Source organism: Patella vulgata, chromosome 6, assembly GCF_932274485.2.
Source record: "Patella vulgata chromosome 6, xgPatVulg1.2, whole genome shotgun sequence".
NCBI lineage: Eukaryota > Metazoa > Mollusca > Gastropoda > Patellidae > Patella > Patella vulgata.
The window spans coordinates 54,720,839-54,744,897 of NC_065884.2; the positions used below are offsets into that span (position 1 = coordinate 54,720,839).

The 24,059-nt window shown below is 33.8% G+C and overlaps 1 protein-coding gene across 1 annotated transcript; it reads right to left on the reverse strand.

Moving 5' to 3' along the window:
* Nucleotides 1-6,111: 6,111 nt before the first annotated feature.
* LOC126823732 (cytosolic non-specific dipeptidase) lies at nt 6,112-24,047 on the reverse strand. Its single transcript, XM_050552701.2, has 14 exons — nt 23,882-24,047; nt 15,226-15,349; nt 14,377-14,547; nt 13,532-13,612; nt 13,029-13,103; nt 12,636-12,716; nt 11,598-11,671; nt 10,507-10,581; nt 10,162-10,306; nt 9,861-9,960; nt 8,998-9,169; nt 8,551-8,636; nt 7,784-7,950; nt 6,112-7,192 (listed from the first exon to the last, which is right to left on the reverse strand). Exons 1-14 carry the CDS (start codon nt 24,013-24,015, stop codon nt 7,148-7,150), a joined length of 1,530 nt encoding a protein of 509 aa, XP_050408658.1. The 5' UTR covers nt 24,016-24,047; the 3' UTR covers nt 6,112-7,147.
* Nucleotides 24,048-24,059: the final 12 nt, after the last annotated feature.

Sequence of the window (24,059 nt, forward strand, 5' to 3'; positions counted from 1 at the left end):
ATCATTAGGTGTGTCACAATAAGACATTTTTTTTACAAATCATTTCAGGCCAGCAATTTCCAGAGGCGAAATTGCTAGCTGAACACGATTTTTAGAATTTTTTTTTATCTATGACGTCATTTTCGGTTGGGGTTTGTCTGATTTCCAAAATGGCCGCCAAAAGTTGACGTAAAATGAATTTCCAAATAGGATGGGTGATTTTCATGCAAGGTATGGCTTGTAATATATCATATATAAGGTTTTTGTTGTAATTGAACTGAAAAATAATCTCTAAAACTAGTTTCCCCAAATCCAAGATGGCGGAAATTCAAAATGGCGGCTAAAATTTACCTAAAATGGCCGATTTGTCAGATTAAAGTCATTTCACAGTTTGATTTGGTTTGTAATATGTAATCTAAAGGGTTTTCACTGTCACTGAACTTAAAATTAATCTAAAGAAAAAAAGAGTTTTCAAAATCCAAGATGGCGGAAATTCAAAATGTCGACCAAAATTTATCTAAAATGGCCGATTTGTCAGATAAAAGTCATTTCACTCTTTGATATGGTTTGTAATACGTAATTTAAAGGGTTTTGAATGTCATTGAACTTAAAATCAATCTAAAATAGAGTTTCTAAAATCCAAGATGGCGGAAATTAAAAAATGGCGGCCAGATTTTCTCTAAATTGGTCAATTTTTAAGATAATCGTCAATTTTCTGTTTGATATGGCTTGTAATATGTCCTCTATTAAGTTTTCAGTCACTGAATTTGATAATTGTAGATGATTGTTTCAGAAAAAAAAGGGACAATCACCAATCTTTCTATTGAATTGGTTTATAATAGCAAATTGTAATAGTTTTTTTAGGGCAACTGAATTTGATCTGACCCAGGAATCTACCTTAATCTAAAGAAAAAAAGAGTTTTCAAAATCCAAGATGGCGGAAATTCAAAATGTCAACCAAAATTTATCTAAAATGGCCGATTTGTCAGATAAAAGTCATTTCACTCTTTGATATGGTTTGTAACACGTAATTTAAAGGGTTTTCAATGTCATTGAACTTAAAATCAATCTAAAATAGAGTTTCCAAAATCCAAGATGGCGGAAATTAAAAAAATGGCGGCCAGATTTTCTCTAAATTGATCAATTTTTAAGATAATCGTCAATTTTCTGTTTTGATATGGCTTGTTATATGTCCTCTATTAAGTTTTCAGAGTCATTGAATTTGATAGGGGGGTTGGATGGCTGAATGGTTAGCATGCGCGTGCTGTATCATAAAGTCTGTCATTGAGTCGACTGGCGTGATTTTGAATCCCCGGTTGTATGTGGCAAGGAGTAGGGTCGCCTGTCCAACCTCGTGGGTTTTCTCCGGGTCCTCTGGTTTCCTCCCACTGCTAAAGACCCCTACGCACAAGCCAATTATGTAAATAAAATTAAACCATATGTTAGTCCCGAAATGACCTAGTTTGTGCCGAGTGGACGTTAAGCCCCATTTCTCTCTCTTTCTCTCTGAATTTGATAATTGAAGATGATTGTTTCAGAAAAAAAAGGGACAATCATCAATCTTTCTCTTGGATTGGTTTATAATAGCAAATTGTAATACTTTTTTAAGGGCAACTTAATTTGACCTGACCCAGGAATCTACCTGTCAATAAATAAACCATGTGCAGAACTTACCAGTCAGCTAATTAGAATTTCAAAGAATTTAACCTTAAGACACAATAAATGTAGCTTAATTGTTTTTATGCATAAAACCCCCATAACAATACAACGGGGCCAACTGACGCATTTTTAATTTCATCTCCTTTGTCTTTGCACCATTTTACCGGAGTGAGAATCATTTGTGGTATATCCAGTCGTTAAGAATTTAAGTTCTCCTATTCGTTCAGAAATGGTAATGTGGTCCGTTTTTGCATCGAAGACTCCGTGTCCAGTAACTTTTGTGGTATAGTCTAGATGTTGTATCCACAGGTCATTTTCGTCAGTTACGTATTTCACAACAAGTTCTACATGTAAGAACAACACATAAGAAAAGAGGAAATCGTGGGGGATGACTTTTGGGATACCTAGTCGTAAATGCATTTCCAATTATTTTCGTGATGATTATTTTTAACTTAGAACTTGGTGTGCATTACATTACAGACGAATATGATCTGTTGATACCATACCACACAAGTTGCGGACACAGAGACTTCGATGATTCATTTTACACTTTTCACTTTATGAAATACATGACTGACAAATATGAATTCATCTGTCTAGATGATACCACAAACGGTTTCCGGACATAAGTCTTCTGAACAAAAGTTAATAAATATTGATATTCGTCAAGCAGTGTGCTATGAGGAAAATTGGCCCAGACAGTGGTACTATGGTGTACTCTTATTTCGAATTCCAACTGTCTAGGGTTCTTGTATGCGCACGTCAACGTGTACATATAAACCTGGTTTCTCGAGAAGCCCCTGGTGCTGCATCCTGACAAGGAGAAACCACACTGGAAAATCCTAAGGTACTTTTTCAGCAAACATAGGGATCGAACCCCAGATCTCGTTCTTAGCGAGTCTTACTCACTGAACCACTATTTCGAACCATTTCTGAATAAACAATAGATAAATTCTTAACAACTGGATATATATACCTCACTGTTTTGCTGGAATAATATTAAATCTTGTTTATGTGAGATCCAGTATAACAGTTCCAGTTACCATCAAAATAACTACTACTCTTTGCTATTACAAGCCAATCCCATAGGAAAATTCACGATTGTCCTGTTGTATTTTTAAGCAATCATCTACCATCTTCAAAATTCATTTTTGATGTAATATTCATTTTCAAAATTCATTTTTGAGGTAATATTCATTTTCAAAATTCATTTTTGAGGTTATTTTCAAGTTCGTGGACTTTGAAAACCTAATAAAGGACATTATTACAAGCCATACAAAACCGAAAAAATGACGATTATCTGAAAAATCGTTCATTTTAGGAAATTCTGGTCGCCATTTTGGATTTTGGAAACTCTTCTTTTGAGGTTGTTGAGTGACACAGAAAACCCTTTAAATCGCATATCACTCGCCATATCAAACTTAAAAATGACGATTATCCGAAAAATCGACGATTTTAGGGAAATTCTGGCCGCCATTTTGAATTTCCGCCATCTTGGATTTTGGAACCCCGTTATATTTAGATTAATTTTAAGTTTAGTGACACTGAAAATCCTTTAAATTACATATTATAAATCATATCAAAGAGTGAAATGACTTTTATCTGACAAATCAGCCATTTTATATTTTTGTATTTATTGATGTCAGTAAGATGTTACTATGGAGAACGTAAATTTCAGATTATACATTCCAGACTTCGTAATTGTAAAAGTGCTCTAAACTTCCATAGATTTTTAATGCATATTTCACATAACCCGACATGCAGTTGTGGTCATACTCAAGAAGACAGCGACCATTATTTTCTGCACTGCCCAAATTATTCGTCTCAGCGTATCTCAACATTAAATACCCTCCCATTTAAATCCATAAATACAAAAGCGTTCCTATATGGCGATACCAACGAAAGTAACCCGTTCAACAAAGTGAGTTTTAGTAAAGTTCACAAGTATTTAAAACTAAACAAGCGCTTTGAATAGATAAGGTAATTGTCAGGCGACGATGATTGGTGTTAAATAGTGATGATGACGATGATGATGACCATGAAGATGATTTATTTATATATTTATTTATATACTAGAAGAATGCCCGGCTTCGCTCGGGGGTCATAACTCCGAAACCGGAAGTGGTAGACTAACGCCACCTGGCCTATGTTACTCCCCGGTATGAGCTACCCCTATACCCCAAATTTCAGACTCGGAAATGACAACGTGAATGATGGATCAGTCGAACGACAGAGTGAATGACAGGAGTTTTCCAGTCGAATAATAAAGATAATGGCAACGCTGGTCATAGCATATCTGTTTATAATATATTTCATATAAATGTTTATACACGTATTTGAAAAATACATTTAGGTCTACGTGTAATGTTGAATGTATAAATTCGGAAATGTTTTGATCTCTTGAACTGTATTATTTAAAATACACGATTAACGTATTAAATTGTAAATAATGAATCAAGCCAAGACATGTATTAAATGTTTTAAATGTTTTATTGAATTGGAATAGAAACTGAAAACAGATTAACACCCTGTGTGAGATATTTCATTCAAATATTGTGAAAGGGTTGGTAATAAAATTAAAATTGTCATTGTGTCATTTTAATAACATTGAATCGTCCTATTCTGTTACGTAGTCGTCTCAACATATTGTTGTCATGGGTTACTTCTGCTAAACAACTCAATAGAAACGAGTAAAGTATTATAAACGAAATTATGTCTAAAGAGTTCTTCATGACATGTATTGACTGTAAGACACAAAGCGTACAGGATCTAAGTGTGATGTTAAAGGTCAACACGTAACTAGTGAACTGATAAATATTGTACAATTTATCTAAAGAGTACATTTATGAAAACGTGGTACTTTTCTGATATCTAGTTAAATTAACACTTACCCAGATCTTGGCATAAGCATGACTTAAAATGATCACGGCTAAAACACTTCCTTGCGAATCAAGAATTCTTTATGTAAGAATAGAGCTTTATAAGACCGTAAATGCACCACACATTATGTCTCCATAAAATAGTAGCTATATCAAACTTAAAAATGACGATTATCCGAAAAATCGACCATTTTAGGGAAATTCTGGCCGCCATTTTGAATTTCCGCCATCTTGGATTTTCGAACCCCGTTATATTTAGATTAATTTTAAGTTTAGTGACACTGAAAATCCTTTAAATTACATATTATAAATCATATCAAAGAGTGAAATGACTTTTATCTGACAAATCAGCCATTTTAGGTAAATTTTGGCCGCCATTTTGAATTTCCGCCATCTTGGATTTGGGGAAACTAGTTTTAGAGATTATTTTTTCAGTTCAATTACTAAAAAACCTTATATATGATATATTACAAGCCATACCTTGCGTGATAATCACCCATACTATCTGGAAATTAATTTTTCGTCAAATTCTGGCGGCCATTTTGGAAATCAGAAAAACCCCCAACCGAAAATGACGTCACAGAAGTAAAATAATCTCATAATCGTCTTCAGTGACAAATTTTGCCTCAGAAACAACCCGACCCCAAATTTTGTTCCGATTGTGACACCCCTAATATCATCAACATTTGAATATTCAGTATTTGCTGGTATCTAATACGTGCTTATTATATAAAATATTAGCACTATAAGATGCTAGGGGAAACTGAGTATAAAAAACACCAGTATTTAGAAGTAAAGACGGAATAAAATTTTCAGTATATACTGGTATCTGATATGTGCTTATTATTTGAAATATTAGCACTATTAGATGCTAGGGGAAACTGAATACAATCTCATAAACGTTAAGATTGCTTGTCACGATTAAATATTAAGTATTTACTGGTATCTAATATGGGCTTATTATATGAAATATTAGCACTATTGAATTATAGTGAAAAATGACTTCAATATCATCAACATATAAATATTTAGTATTTGCTGATATCTAATATGTGCTTATTATATAAAATATTAGCACTATAACATGCTTGGGAAAACTTAGTATAAAAACAGGATTTAGTGGCAAAGGGGCAAGCTTCATTCGTTGACTTGAGTGATTTGCATTTTTAGGAAAATATCAAATTTCTCAAGGCTTAATCGGTGCTAATCCTACTCAGGTTGGTTATTTATCATTTAAAGTAGCTAAGTCTCTAACTCAATATCATCCTAAATCTTCAACATTTAAAACACGATTTATTTGTCAAATTAAATCAACATTGATGTTGTGATCTTACCGGAATAAGATGGGCTTTTGATATCCAATATTTAAGACAAAATAAACATTTTACCATTGGTACACGAATCGTGTACCATAATGCGCTTCAGCCCCAGTTGTAAAAAGAGACTCGAGGGACGAGGCTAGACACATTGCACACAAATCGAACGGCGTACGTAGACTGGAATAACTAGACGCTAGAAATTTGCACTCGATTGAGACTGCTGGCTTATTTCGCCGAACATAACTGATTTGAAATTGGAGTAAAAACGGAAACCATTCAATGTAAATCAGTTTATATACATTCATATTACAGTATTATATGCGTTGCGACCCACTTTTGTCAATTTCTAGGTCCCAAATGTTAGCGATTTAGCTCCTTTAATTATGAAAACAAAATCGAAATATCCAGCGTTTGGTCACAGATATAACAATTCATATTAACTGTGCTAGTCAAAATGTTTTGTTCTGGGTTATGGACCCGGTCATGTATTCTTACAAGCAAAAAAAAAAGCAGAATAACTATTTCTTTCATTGTCATTTAATTACCAAACCTTTTGAAAATATTAATTTACAAATATTATATAAATGATGTAAGTTGATCATCTTAATATATTATGCTTTTTATAAAATTATTTTTTCATTGCTAAATGAACATGGATGAATATAATAATATGAATATTCATATTACAAAACTACAAAAATTGCATAAAATCCCTTTGTATAGTGCTTTTAGCTTGCTCTGAATAAGGACAGGAAGAATATTTTTATATTAAAATGAACAAATTATTTTCTATCACATTAAACATCTAAGTTTCCTAACAATCCAGAAAATATCTAACAGCCATCAAGTTATTTATAATTTTTTTCTGATAATTTATTATTTTAATCCACCATTAGGTTTAACAAAAACAAATAAAACAGATCCCAAATGAACAATATCAACCTATAAAACATTTTGCAATACTAAAACCTTTTAATAATAACAACCTAAATCTGCACAACAAAAATAGTTTATATATTTAATGATTGTATGAGACAGTATAATTTCAATTACTTGATATGGCGGAAATATTCTTCTTGTCTAAATATATTGCTAAAATAGATAACAGGGCTGGTTTATAATAAATCATATCGTTATGTACAATAAAAAAAATACCAATCCAACCAATACATATTTTAGATGATTTTTAATATTTAATACATCTTTCTGATTTTTAAGAACTCAGTTTTCAAAAACGTTTACAAATATGTGGTAAAAATGAAGATGGTCTTTAGGAATGTGTGATCTAGTGACACCATTTACATCAATAGGTTATAATTTAGACAGCTCATCCATATAGGCACCCATTAGTTTGATCTGAAAACAGAAAGTTCTATATAATATCAGCAAGACAACAAATACTGGTTTATTTCAATATGACAATTAAGTTAAATGCCGAACTTTGTTCTCGAGAGAATAAACATGACACAATTACAGCTTTATTGCCCATCTTTAACCTAATGAAAAGCGCAAATTCTGTTGTTGCATATTTATTCTTTTGTGGATAACTAACAACCCATTAGGTAATTATTAGGAATAATTAGAAATTGAATGGATTTTAGCTGTTCCGAGTTATGGGAAATTGTTGAAAATCAATAGGTTTCTTTACATAAACACTATGTTTTAATCTGAAATCAATTGGAAAATAACTTTAGCTACTAGAAAATCCACAATATTTTTAAAGTGACCAATGGCAATAACTTCGAAAGTACTTCTCGGACATAAGCACTCAAAAGATGACTTTATTATCTTGAGCATTCACCCATATTTTTTCAAAGAACACAAAGTCAATAACATCAAGGTTAATAACTTTGAAAACAATGAATGGAGATGATTGAAAATATACTTTTGTAGAAAAAAACCAAAAACCTGTTGGCATTAATTCAATATATTTATTTTCTTCCTTACCCCATTAATGTAATTTATTCTATCAATTTTTTCATTCTGTGAATGAGCGCCATCATCACATGCACCAACAGGAAGTAACATAACATTCTTTCCAGTAGCTTCCTGAAACGTCAAGGTCACTGGAATACTTCCTCCTTCCCGGGTCAAATCTGGTTCAACACCAAATACTAAAATTGAAACCTAATTATTAAATGTTGGCCTAGTACACATGCAGTGAATATATTTTAAATTATATTTCAATTGACTATTTCTCATAAAAAAGAAACCATGGTTGGTACTTGGGACTCATGGTTATAACTAATCTCAATCTGCTTATTAAATGGACATGTTAAACTGGACTATAAAAATGAATTAACCAATAGACAGTAAATTAATATCTAATATATTTCAAGCAAATCCAATTGTATGTAGTTCATAAAAAAACACATTTCAAGGAACTCTTCCACACTCACAGATTACTTAATGGAATTGCTAACAAATATGCCTCATAAGTCGAGAAATACCCACTGCTAAATATTGAAGGGAAATAACAAATAACCCTTCCTATTTCTGGGTTCATTCTTTTGCTTGCATTATGTCCAAGAATAAATTCCTAGCATGTTAGAAAACACCAGAATTATGACTGATTCATTGTTGTTTCAATACATTTTAAAACTTAATTCCCTAGGATCACTTCAATTTTGTGCTATTTATATCACATTTCTTTGAGAACCGTCTTCAGAGAGTAATATCTAAATCTAAAAGTGATGGTCTATAGTATACTATACCTGTTTTCATGGCTTTACGTCCAGCTACATAATTGGGATCATTGAAATCACTGACCCAAGGTCGACCACCATGGGCATTAGTTAACCTGAAAAACATATATAAATTCAATTAAGATCCATATTTTTATCATAGCATGATTGGCAATGTAAAAGTAGCATTATTGTTATTAATTTATAAAACCAAACAAAGTTTTGGCATGGAGTCAAAACATGCTCTAGTGTGGTGTTCTATAATCTTTCACTTTTGTAAATTTCAATGTTTGGAAACTGATTCTTAAATTTGTTGGCCACCAAAATAATGTTTGTTTACAATAAGGGCTGTTGTAGAGAGATAAAGAATAGGCATTATCTAAGATTATGGCTAGTACGGTACCATAGCTTCAACTAAGAAGCTAGAATATCAAGCTCTTACAAAATTTCAACTATAAGTAACATAATAAGTGCTACCTGACTGGATTTGGACTGCTTGATTCTGTGTGTATTCTGTTGATATGTTCTCGGACCAATTTTTCTATTTCTGCTGGTTCTTGATCTGGTACCAAACGGATTGAAAATTTACCAATGACTTTTTTAGGTATGACAGTTTTACAACCACTTTCACTGAAAGCTCCTTCAATTCCTGGAGAAATATATAAAAAATGTAATGTTAATGAATCAGTAAAATTATCTATAAAACACTGAGTAACTGGGATGTTTATCGAGGCATTAGAAAACTGGTAGTGAACTAAACGATTATCAAACAGTTGGTGAACTGAACCATTAGCACATACAGTTGGTTTGAACTGTTAGCAAAGCGTGGGCGAACTGAACAATTACAAAACCATTGGTGAACTGAACCATTAGAAAACAGTTGGTTAACTGAACCATAAGCTAACAGTTGGTGAACTGAACCATAAGCAAACAGTTCTTGAACTGAACCATTAAGAGATAGTGAACTGAACCATTATTAGTAAACTGTTAGTGAACCATTAGTAAACTGTTGGTGAAATGAACCATTATCAAATAATTAGTGAACTGGGCCATTAGTAAACAGTTAATGAGCTGGATTATTAGTAAACAGTTGGAGCTGACCATTAGCAAACAGTTAGTGAACTGAACCATTGAACCATTAGTAAACTGTTAAGAAGCTGGGCCTTTAGCAAATTGTTAGTGAGCTAAGCCATTAGCAAACAGCTAACCACTGGCGAACTGGCTGACCATTAACAAATAGCTGATGAGATGAATGATTAGCAAACAGTTGGTAGGTAAAGTGAACAATCGGCAAAGAGTTGATAAGCTGAACCATTAGCAAATATTTGTAAATTAATTACCGTGAAGGGAGAGGGATGGATATCTCCAACGATGCATCAGTGTTTCAGCTTTCGTAGAATGAATCAATTTCGTGGCTCCAATATCTTTTTTATAATCATCCTGAATAAATTAATATACATTTAATTCCCCAAGACACCAGTATAAACGGTAATCATAGAGTTTAAGAGCATAGCAATTAAAAGTATTACCATAGTGAATTGATAATCCAGGTGATTACTTAGAACCATAACTCTTGACATAGAGGTCATAATAGCCAGTTGCGCCCTAAAATAGAGACTGGTCTTTTAAACTTCTACTTACTGGATCAAATTCAATAGGTTCGTATAACTGACTTTCTTCTGGAGTAAGCGCTTTCACACTATCACAAACACCAGGAATCAGTATTCTTCCATTTAAATCTACTAAAGAACCCATTAATTTGATTAAATCTGTCATTGCTTCATGGCTACAAAAACATAAAAAATTAAAACAGGTTAATATTTGTCTACATAAAGTTTTTAGTCTTTCAGTACAGGTTTATATAATATACCCTGTAAAAACCTTTTACTCACAGCCATGTGGTAATGATTCTCAAGCCCTTCTAATGTTCACTGGTTAACAACAACTAATTGCTGTACGATATATATTAAAGAAATTTTTACTTACACTGTTCCCCCAAATACACCAGAATGTAGATCTTTAGAAGCACACGTCACTTCTAACATAAAATAACAGATACCTCTAGAAAATAGATAAAGTATGGCATTATCGCTTATTTTAAAGCAGTATCTGAAGTACCTTACATACTACTTATGACATCATAAATTACCAAATGGCTTTATACTGATTGATTTGTGGAAATGGTTGTCATCATTAACTGACAATAACAGTAAATAGTGACCTTAGAAATACATATATACAGTGAGCTACATGTATGAAAACAGTTGAGTCCCAACTTAACTTGCTAGCTATTTAAAGCTTGGCAGAAAATTTGCATGTGCATTGTAAGTAGAGTAAGAAAAGATTATTACATAATTTTCTCAAGACTTATGCTTCCAAAATTGAGTAAACTTAACAGAAACATTTAAAGAATTTAATGCCGGACAGCCAGAACCTATTCCCATTCCCATCAGTCTAAACTATTATGGGCCTGACCAGCAGTCTATCACACTTGTTTCATTTATAAAAAACCTGAACAAACCTGGTACTAAGACTGTAAGCTACACGAATTGCAGCTGGCAGAAGTTTTGACCCTTTTCTCAATGAAGTAAAATACACATACAGACACATGCAACAGCCAAAATTTGTCTTTATGAGAATTAAATGTCAAACAGATATCTCCTCAGTTTTCGCAGTCTGTCCCATTGTCAGTTTTAAATTTTGTGATAGCCCTTACAAAATAAACATAATGTATATGGTTCAATATCTACAGTAATCGTGTAGAAGTTTTAAGCCCTTAAAAATATACTACATCTCTTCTAATGCAGCTGTCACTGATTTGAACTATAAATTTTCATAAATCTTGATCATTGACTGTTGTAAAAATGTACACCACAAGGTTTGGCAAAAGTAAAAAGTAAACCACCTGGGTGGGAAAGTAACAACTATTTTGATTAGTCGACAATGATTGTGGCATATCAACGAAAAAAAGGACCATTATTGTTACCGGATGTAAGAATGTTTGCCACTTATCACTGCTTTATGAATATGTTTTTTCCACCTTCTGTTAAAACTTAAATTAGTTTAAATCCAGTTACCTTAGACCATAAGTAATACATGGTTTCGTTTTTCCTAGCCAATAATTATCAGATATACAAACATAATCAGTTCCCTATAATAAAATAAAATGTAATCAGTTCTCTATAATAAAATAAAACATAATCAGTACCCTATAATAAAATAAAACATAATCGTTTCTCTATAATAAAACAGAACATAATCAGTTCCTTGTAATACAATAAAACATAATCAGTTCTGTGTAATAAAATAAAATATAATCAGTTGGCTAAAAGAACATAAAAAATAAACAGTCTGTAATAAGAATAAAATAAAACCAAGTACGAACAATCCAAACCATTAGACAAAATTCAAAGTCCTAAAAAAACGGTATAGGCAAAATAGTGTAATTAGGCAAAATAGTGTAATCAGCATATGGACTGTTCACCGTGTACAAAATACACGACAAACAGTGGTAACAGGTGTCCGGAAGAGTAAGCTTACCCTGCCTGCGCCACACCCGCCATAGCTGCATCCAAACTATTAGGCGAAATCTCGGTAAAATAGCGTGATTGGCCAATGAACTATCGGTATGCAAAATGCACGTGATGAACAGTGTTAACGATGTAGTAGACAGACATTATCAGGGAGATAGTATACGCGTCAATGAAATATATCTAGAATAATAGCCGAGAGAGACATTTTATATTTACCAATCAAGTCAATATGACGGCCATAAAACTTTTTAAAGGTTTTAATAAGTTTAGTTCGCAAGTATCCCTGTAGTTGAAGCTTAGATGACAAATGCCTTGATCTACTTAAAAATCAGAATAAAATGAACAAGCTCTCGCGTAACGAATTCCCTATTATAAAATAAAACCAAAATTACCACGAAATGAAAATAAACCCAGTGATCTGATGTGATAATTAAATCAGTGATGTAGCAAGCGCTATTTGATTACATTTTCAATTTGGCAGATAAAGTGGAAGTAGTTTTTTGTTTGTTTTTTTAATTTAGTTTTATTTTCTTGCCTAAATAATATTTTAAAAAATGTGACAAGGCTAAAAGTAAAATTTACCTTCAAGAATCCATCTGTTTGTGACATAACAAGTTCATCCAACCCTTCTGATCCGGATTCCTCCATGCCCTCTAACACAAACTGAAATATGAAACAAAATCAAATCATTATTAAAATTCTTGTTTGTCTTATGTACAGATGTTGGATAAACTGGCTGTTTTTTGTTCAGTTTATCATTTCTTTTTTGGCATTTTCTATGCAGCCGATTATCAGGTCTGTCAAAAGTTTTATCCCAGCATTGTTGACAGTTTAACTTCCATTTTCCTTCCAAGATTCTTATACGCAAAGATCCTACATGCAAATGAGCTATTGGAATTACCTAGTTTCTTGTTAAGTGGATAATAAACCTTATTTCTCTTTTTATTCATTACTGTTTTAGGACAATACTTTTACCTTAATATTAATGGGTACATCCATACCAATCTCTTGCATAGCTTCAATACAGTTAATCCAATCTAAGACTGGACCCTGTAAATCAAACATATTTTTATTAGAAATTAGCACAGCAGGAACACACATATACAAGTAATTACAAATACTGCTAAATTGGCACAACATGATCAAATATAAACAAATGATTAAAAGTACAGTTAAATTAGCATAATACGATCACATATATATATACAAGTTACGAGAAATACTGCTATATTGTTTGTTAGCTCAACATCTTAACTATACCTTTGAAAATGGTTAAATTGAGTCATTAATCCTTGACAAACTGAAGACTGTCAGGGATGGGAGAGATCTGTGAACATGATCTAGTAAATTATACCAACTGATTAAGAGAGTAAATATTTGATTTATAAAATCAATAATATAATCCTAATCTCCAGAACAAAATTAAAACCATAATATGTAAAATAAAAACATGTGGCAAGAGAATTAATGGTTTTTACCTTGTCATCTGTAGAACCTCTACCATATAATTTACCATTGACTTCAGTTAAAACAAACGGTTCGGTATCCCATCCATCTTCCTGTTAATATGTCAAAAAAAAAGTTATCCATGCTTAAAGATACATTATGTAAGGTTTAGATAAAGAGCAAGCCATTCTTGCTGTAATAGTTCGAAAATAGATCATGAAGAATGAATTTTTAGATTAAATCAAAATATGGCTGAACCGTTCTAATCTGCTTAATATTCGATGCCATAGAGAGTTGATTATGGCCTGGATCAGTTAATTAATGTCTAATTAATAATTGAGAAAACATTTCAGGCCTCAAGAAAGACCTGCAATAGACATATTTAGCTCTTGCATAATGCCTGTTTAACTATAATCACTATTTCACTGATTTAACCTTTATTCTGGCATACTAGGGGATTTAATTTTGAAGTTTATTTAAAATTCTGATTATAATTTCACTTCTTAACCACAACCTTATCCTCCTGCAATGTCTATTAATCCAAGTGTTAATCCATCCACAAATGCATGCTCTAGGCACGCACTAGGTACTCTATGGTCACTATTTACACACATATCTCGATCTACTCTAGCTAAAATGCTGAATGTTAATTTCAGGATCTGTACTAATACTGGAGCAAAAAATGATTTATATACTAAAAACACTTCATCCATAGTATGCTCTTAGACATTACTGCAGGACAGCTAATAAAGATTGGTCTTCAAAATTTAAATATTTGTACCGGAGAGGGACTAAAAGAACTGATGAAAAAATCCTGATGAACTTTCCCATCCAAGGAAGGCATAGAACACAGGACCTGTCAATAATAAATAATTACCTTTTTAGCTGGCTGAACATCAAGATGACCATATACCAACAGTGTTTTCTTTTTAGGATCACTACCAAGATGAGCAAATATAACTGGTGGTAGAGGTAGCTTAGTTCCATCTGGTAATGTCTGATCCCCTAACTCTTTTAGTTCATAACTAGCACCAATACCTTTTAATTTCTGACAGAAAAATTTAACAAGTATGAATGGTTTCGATAAACAAATATATGGTTGATTCTTGAGATTAAACAATGGGTATTGTTTGAGAATATTGCAAGTGTCGGCACTTAAACTGTTATAATTTTCAAATTAATAATCATCATTTTCTAGAGTGCTGAACATTCCGTCAGTTTGGTAAAATTTTTCTAATGTTGTACAGATCAAAGTTTGCTTTCTTGCAGATATATTGGGCACATATACTTTCATATTTAGCACAGAGTCAAAATATACACCAAGGTTTCTAACACCATCTGTTGGTGGAATATTTATGTTTTTCTTGTTGCCAGTGGTATATGCATATTCAACACTTAGTATGATTAATAAAAACTCATTACACTTTAAGAAATGGTCAAATTATATGGTCTGGGAATCAACAAAGTTTCCAGAAGAGATTATCACTAAAGAATCACATATTGATCCTGGTTAAAAATTGCTTAAAACAAATGTGGTCGATAATGTTTTGAGATATAAAGATTGTCTGAAGCTCCATTGAGTTTCAATTTTTTTTCAACAACTAAACTTTATCCCTAACACTTGCAACAGGTAATGTACATGCAGGGAGTGAACAGATTCGGGAATTATAAAGGCATACACTGTAACACTATATATATGTAAAGATTTTCATAATAAATGATTTACCTGGGCTGTCCATTCCACCATACGTCGAACCTCTCCACGTTTTTCTGGTTCTGCTGAGATACTCTGAATGGCAACGCTCTCTGCTAATAACTTAACATATTTCTCTTCGTTCTTGTCGATACATCTGTGAATAGAAATTAAAATAAATCAATATGCATCAAGTCATGTTCTTCAACAATTTTATGGAATTATTAAAAACCAGCGGCTGCCAGGCAGGATACGCCCACATTTTCGAGAGATGGATAGAGAACAAGCTAACAAGAAAGTGATTTTTCCTACAATCAAGGGCCATAATTCAGGAAATTACAATTCGATATGCGCATATATCGAAAGGAACTGAGATCTTTGTGTTATAAACTTACATTTCAAGTTTCAACAAAATCGGATAAAAATTGTGACCTCTATAGGGTCCACAACCTTGATATACCATATTTTTACGCTATTTGAGAACGAACGACGGCCATTTTGTCTGTCAATTTTGGGGCGATTTTCACAAAATTCAAACTTAACTGTCCTTAGGGTGGAACGGTAATATAATAATACGTTTTTTTAAATCGGATAAAAATTATGACCTCTAATGGGTCCACAAGCTAAAAACATGATTTTTCGTACAATCAGGGGCCATAATTCAGGAAATTACGGTCCGATATGCGCGAATATCGAAAGGAACCGAGATCTTTGGGTTATAGACTTACATTTCAAGTTTCAACAAAATCGGATAAAAATTGTGACCTCTATAGGGTCCACAACCTTGATATACCATTTTCTTACGCTATTTGAGAACGAACGGCGGCCATTTTGTCTGGCAATTTTGGGCCGATTTTCACGAAATTCGAATTCAGTCGTCCCTACGGTGTAACGATGATATAATAATACGTTTTTTTAAATCGGGTAAAAATTATGACTTCTATAGGGTCCACAAGCTAAAAACGCGATTTGCGTACAATCAGGGGCCATAATTCAGGAAATTACGGTCCGATGTGCGCGAATATCGAAAGGAACCGAGATCTTTGGGTTATAGACTTACATTTCAAGTTTCAACAAAATCGGATAAAAATTGTGACCTCTATAGGGTCCACAACCTTGATATACCATATTCTTACGCTATTTGGGAACAAACGGCGGCCATTTTGTCTGTCAATTTTGGGCCGAATTTCACGAAATTCGAATTCAGTCGTCCCTAGGGTGTAACGGTGATATAATAATACGTTTTTTTAAATCGGGTAAAAATTATGACTTCTATAGGGTCCACAAGCTAAAAACGTGATTTTTCGTACAATCAGGGGCCATAATTCAGGAAGTTACTGTCCGATATGCGCAAATATCGAAAGGAACTGAGATCTGTGGGTTTTAAACTTACATTTCAAGTTTCAACAAAATCGGATAAAAATTGTGACCTCTATAGGGTCCACAATCTAAAAACGTGATTTTTCGTACAAACAGGGGCCATAATCCATGAAGTTTCGATCCGATACATGCCAATATCGAAAGCAGCTGAGATCTTTTGGGGATAAACCTATATTTCAAGTTTCGTCAAAATCGGATAAGAATTGTGACCTGTAGAGCGTCCACAAACAATTGTGGACGGACGGACGGACAGGGGCGACGGCATAATACGTCCACATGAAAATGTGGGCGTATAAAAATGACAATTTTACCCTCAAAAGTAAAATGACAGTAAATGGATTTGAAAAGGGTTGATGATATGCAAATGGATGTAGGCCTATTGGTGAATGAATACTTCTTTAAAACTCTATTGAACACATAGTTATAACTGCCATTTTAGAGAACTGTTGTGGTTGTGAATAGAACATTACAGTATGGGCAGAAATATAAGTGAAATATCAGAACATGTAGTTGATAGCTGACCTGGCACTGGAACTGACAATCTGATAATTTCATATCCACAAACTAAATTTCAGAACTTTTTGAGGATTCATACCTGACAGCTATGCAGAATAATTCCATGTAATATGTGTATTAATAAATTTTATAATTGAATCAATTCCAATCATTCAATTAACCAAATTTCAGCCTACCATTAGTGCACATTAAAAAATAAAAGTTTTTATTCTATAATATGTGTAGTGCAATAGAAGACACATTCTCACAATCAGAATGTTTTCTGTCCAACTGTCAGGAGATCCTTAACACAGGTTCTTTCTACCCAATCCAAATGACGAGGGACATTCAAATAAACATATCTAAATATGATATGAGAAGCGGGGAGGAGAAACAGCAGTACTACCTTAAAAACATACCAGAGGATAGACAGAGTAGACAAGAATAGGTAATTCAAAAAGCAGATTTTAAGTTGAATAGATGAAATGAAGAAATAAAATGGGGTTTAATGTCCTACTGTTCTGCTCCTATACTTGGCTAATGAAGACGAGCATACGCCATACAGTGTGCAATGAGGAAAATTTTACCAGGGCAGCAGCACTATGGCCTACTCTTATAGAGCCAAGGGATCTTTTACGTGAACGGCAATGTGTACACAGGACCTCGGGTTTTTGGCACATCTGAACGACGAGACAGCTGTCCTTGTCAGGCCTTACGTCCTGCACTACTGACAAGGGGAAACCACGTCGGAAAATCTTGATGAACTTTCTCGGCCAATGCAGGGATTGAACACGCAACCTCCAGGCTAGCGAGCCAGCGTCTTACTCACTTAGGCACCATGGCTCCCAGAAAAAAAAGATGAATAGAGATACTTTATTCATCATAAGGTTTCAGGTTAAACGACCCGTTTTCAAAGAAATATAACTATGCAATGCTCATATTAATTATCATCAAAAAAATATTAAGACAGGTTTTTTTTTGTCTTTATTATTTGAACAATTTCAAAAACTGTGCTACATCATCTCACTGAATAAAAAATATTTGTTGACTTGAAATTTTGAAGTTTCAGGTCAGTGGCTAGTCATTTAGTTTCAGATGAATAAGCATTATAATAAGAATTTAAATACATATATCATTATAATACCAAATATAATTTCTACATTGTGTTGACCTAAATAACCCCACAAATCTTAAATGAACTTTGTAAGTGTGACCTATTGCTTATTTGTAATATGTTATCAGTATTTATATACTCTTAATGTCATTTGATAATTCCTTATCACATGATGGCAGAAATCTAAGTCAAGATACCTACTACACAATAAGATATATACATTAGCATTCAAGCTACCAACACACTACAAGATTTATACATTAACAGTCAAGATACCAACACTGCACTACATTACAAGACATATACATTAGCAGTCAAGCTACCAACACACTACAAGATTTAACAAGTCAAGATACCAACACTGCACTTTATTACAAGATTTATATACTCTTCAAAAAAAAAAATAGGGGATATTGAAATGCAAATACCTATGCAGGTTGTGATATGATAAATAGTCATGGACACTTGACATGCTTTGAGAGTATGTTCACAGATGAAGAACTTATCGCCCCAACAGAACCACTGAGATGCACATGCGACACGCAATAGCGCCATACATGTGGGATGGGTTCATTGTCAAATTTGACACTTCAAGGAAGGGTTGATGAAGACTGCCACGCGCTGTGTTAGCATTCCTATCGGTTCTTGCATAAGATTTACTGTTTAGCGTATCTTTGCTGGCCTGTTATTAACATACACTGGTTACCTCTAATAAAAACAGCAGTGCATTTCCACAGTTTTGTATTGTTTCTGAATATCCCCTACTTTTTTTTTAAGTGTATATATAAACAGTCAGCTGATTCAGTCTACCAACACTACTCTAGGAGATTTATACAGTCAAGATACCAATATTACACTACAAGATTAATACATCAGTTACATTTCTTGTAACACATACAGTTGGATGTTCTGGGTGATTTCAATCCAGTATTGCAGTTTGACTTTGTGCCCAGTTTGATTATTACCTTCTGTTTTTGGCACCGGTATCTTACCTTTCACATATACAGTATTCAAAAGCCATGAGATAATAAGTTAAAGATTTGTCAATAAAAACGAAAAGCCTTCTAGAAGAGAGAATATTTCATAAAGACAGAATAAAACAGACTTATAAAGTTTAAAAATAGATCCCATAAGAAAATAGTGAACCAAATAGATAGCAGTATTCTAAACAAGGAATTGTCAGGGAAATATAGCTGACATATTGAACTTTGTGTCAGACATGTTTTCATAAGATCAATAAAAATACATAGGAAAAAACAAATCTGTGCCAGAGAAAATGACAGGAACCATAAGAATCATGCCTGAATTTGTGTCTGTCAATGTCTGAGACAGATGTCTTATTTCCAGGAAAGAAACAGTGCCAAACTGCATCATCAGGATTGAGATATAGCAAATTACTAATACAATTTTTCGGAAAAAAGGATTCATGAAAATATGACTGCTGCAAACCTAGCAAACAATTTGTTCATCAGAAAAAGTCTTGTTTGTTAAAGTCACTGTTCTGACAAATTTATTTCAGACATAAGAACAACAAAACTAAACAAACTCAGCCACTATTTTGGGAGTTTTCTTGAATTTTTCATCATTTAAATTTTTTTTTACTAATTTATGCGTGCACTTATTGCTTTATTTCATCAGTCATATGATAGTGAATCATTAACAACAGGAGTTACTTTGATTGACTTATAGTCTATACCCACTTGACTTTACATACTGTAAGTACTCAAATCTACACAACTGATAAATAAACATATCTACACAACTGATAAATAAACATATCTAATTAAATAAGTTCTGATATTTTGCTTTCTTTTCTAGTGACAAAAATAAACCAAGAGCAATGTAACAAGCCACTCCTATCAAATAATTGTGTTCGCCTTGAAGACTGTCATTTTAGATTTAAAGGTGGCAAGTCTTTAACTCAATATCATCCACAGTCATCGACATTGCAAACAAGACTTATTGGTCAAAATATATCAACATTGATGTTGTTATCTTACCGTGAAAAGATGGGCTTCTGATATCCAATATTTAAGAGAAAATAATTTTTTTAAAATTGGTACACGAAACGTGTGCCGGAATGCTTTCAAGCGCCATTTGTAATGAAGTGACCCAAAGAACAAGCCCAAACATACCCCCCTTTGAGAATACTACCTCTGTAGATTGGAATAACCAGATGCCAATCAATTTGAAGTCTTTGCATATTTCAGCGAATATTTAACTGATTAGAAATTACAGTAAAAACAGAAAGGATTGTAAATTGGTTTATATATATTCATATTATATATATGCATTGCGATCCATTAGTGATTCTTTAAAGAATAGGGATGTAGCTCCTTTAAAATAAGTGTTGTCCGATTTACAATTTGAAGATGCATTATGTAAGATTTAGATAAAGACTAAAGAGCTGACAGTTCTCACACTAATAGTTAAAAAACATATAATAAAAAGGGCATATGCTGAATATGTCAGTCTGCTGGGCAGAGTTTGGCCGTTTTAAGAACAGTGTAGTCGCAACTGTCATTACTACACTTGTAATGATAATAAACAAAATCTTGATTATCCATTTTTTAATTAAATCATAAACTGGCATCCATGAATCGTGTTTAAATCCACCGACAATCAAAACCATCCAATGCTTTAGAGAGTAGATTATGGGCTTGGTATGTGAATAATAATGTCTAATTAATGTTTTATATAACAGTTAAAAGAAAATTATGTAAAAACAAAATTAGCCTATTGTTTAGGAAGAATAATTCACACAGGTAATGTGATTTAGCATCCATGACCAAGATCATTACATATGTATTATTCTATTTGTTATGGCCTCTGCGTCTTGTATAGCAAAACATTTGCTGTCAGAAATTTCAGCAGAGTCCAATAAATGGTCTTGTCTGGGTAGCATGAATTACCTAACTCAACCATTATTTCAACTTGTAAGCAAACCAGCGGCTGCCAGGCAGGATACGCCCACATTTTCGAGAGATGGATAGAGAACAAGCTAACAAGAAAGTGATTTTTCGTACTATCAAGGGCCATAATTCAGGAAATTACAATTCAATATGCGCGAATATCGAAAGGAACTGAAATCTTTGTGTTATAAACTTACATTTCAAGTTTCAACAAAATCGGATAAAAATTGTGACCTCTATAGGGTCCACAACCTTGATATACCATATTTTTACGCTATTTGAGAACGAACGGCGGCCATTTTGTCTTTCAATTTTGGGCCGATTTTCACGAAATTTCAACTCAACCTTCCTTAGGGTGTAACGGTGATATAATAATACGGTTTTTTAAATCGGATAAAAATTATGACCTCTACAGAGTCCACAAGCTAAAAACGCAACGCGATTTTTCGTACAATCAGGGGCCATAATTCAGGAAGTTAAGGTCCGATATGCGCGAAGATTGAAAGTAACTGAGATCTTTGGGTTATAAACTTACATTTCAAGTTTTAAAAAAATCGGATAAAAATTGTGACCTCCATAGGGTCCACAACCTTGATATACCATATTTTTACATTATTTGATAACGAACGGCGGCCATTTTGTCTGTCAATTTTGGGCCGATTTTCACGAAATTCGAACTCAACCTTCCTTAGGGTGTAACGGTGATATAATATGTTTTTTTAAATCGGGTAAAAATTATGACCTCTATAGGGTCCACAAGCTAAAAACGTGATTTTTCGTACAATCAGGGGCCATAATTCAGAAAGTTACAGTCCGATATGCGCGAATATCGAAAGGAACCAAAATCTCTGGGTTATAAACTTACATTTCAATTTTCAACAAAATCGGATAAAAATTGTGACCTCTATAGGGTCCCCAACCTTGATATACCATATTTTTACGCTATCTGAGAACGAACGGCGGCCATTTTGGGCCGATTTTCACGAAAATTAAAACTCAGTCGTCCTTAGGGTGTAACGGTGATATAATAATACGTTTTTTTAAATCGGATAAAAATTATGACCTCTATAGGGTCCACAAGCTAAAAACGCGATTTTTCGTACAATCAGGGGCCATAATTCAGGAAGTTACGGTCCGATATGCGCGAATATCGAAAGGAACCGAGATCTTTGGGTTATAAACTTATATTTCAAGTTTCAACAAAATCGGATAAAAATTGTTACCTCTATAGAGTCCACAAGCTAAAAACATGATTTTTCGTACAAATAGGGGCCATAATCCATGAAGTTTTGATCCGATACATGCCAATATCGAAAGCAGCCGAGATCTTTTGGAGATAAACCTATATTTCAAGTTTCGTCAAAATCGGATAAGAATTGTGACCTGTAGAGGGTCCACAAACAATTGTGGACGGACGGACGGACGGACGGACAGGGGCGACGGCATAATACGTCAACATGAAAATGTGTGTGTATAAAAATTTATATCGATATTTGATAATATACCGTTCTTTATGCCAAATTAACATCTTTAATTTAAAATCGGACGAATATAGTCATCGCCCCTGTCCGTCCTGACGTCTGTCCGTCTGTTCGTCCACAATTTGTTTGTGGACACTCCACAGGTCAAAGTTTTTATCCGATTTTGACTGAACTTGAAATATATGTCTATCTCCCACAGATCTCGGTTCCTTTTTAAATTGGGATGTATTGGTCCATAACTTCATGGATTGTGGCTTCTTATTGTACGTGAAATCACGCTTTTAGCTTGTGGATGCTCTTGAGGTCACAATTTTTATCCGATTTTGATGAAACTTGAAATGCAAGTTTTTATACATGTATATTGAGCATGGAGAGAGAGAGAAATGGGGTTTAACGTCCACTCGACACAAACTAGATCATATCGGGACTAACATATGGTTTAATTTTATTTACATAATTTGGTGTGATCTTACTGGGAAAAGTTGGGCTTCTGATATCCAATATTTAAGACAAAATAAACATTTTACCATTGGTACACGAGTCGTGTACCATAATACGGTTCAGCGTAATTTCTAATAAGGGAATCAAAAATCGAAGCTAGGTATATTTCACCAGTCATGTCAGACGGTGATGCCATATTCTTATCAGTTGAGCACTGAGCCACGGTGACTAGGTGGTTAAGGCGCTGGCTCGCTAGCCTGGAGGTCGGGTGTTCGATCCCTGCATTGGTTGAGAAAGTTCATCTGGATTTTCCGACGTGGTTTCCTCTTGTCAGTGGTGCAGAACGGAGGGCCTGACAAGGACAGCTGTCTAGTCATTCGGATGAGACGAAAAACCGAGGTCCCGTGTATACATTAGAATGCACGTAAAAGATCCCTTGGCAGTTGGAATTCGATATAAGAGTAGGCGATAGTGCCGCTGCCCGGGCAAAATTTCCCTCATAGCACACTGTATGGCGTATATGCCCGTCTTCATTAGCCCAGTATAGGAGCAGAACAGTAGAACGTTAAACCCCATTTCATTTCATTTCATTTCGCAATAAATACTATCGGTGTAGACTGGAATAACCAGACACTAGAGATCGCCTTTCGATTGAGACTTCGGGCGTATTTCGCCGAACATAACCAATTAAAAATTGCAGTAGAAACAGAAACCATTGAATGTAAATTAGTTTATATTAAATTATATACATTCATATTAATTACATTATTAAAAATTATATGCGTAGCAACCGATTTGTGTCAATTTCCGCAGGTCCCAAATATTAGCGATTTAGCCCCTTTAACAACCATAGGGCCTATACTTACTTAAATAGCTTATCCATTGCTGTCACTCGATGCATGTAACGTAACGTTAAACGATATAAACTGGGAGTACCTCTACGTACGAGTACAACGGCAGATTTGATTACAGCAGGAGCGGTGAATGAAATCTTCAACATACGGAAACCGAAACTAGCGATAGAAGACTTTTATATCCAGTCCC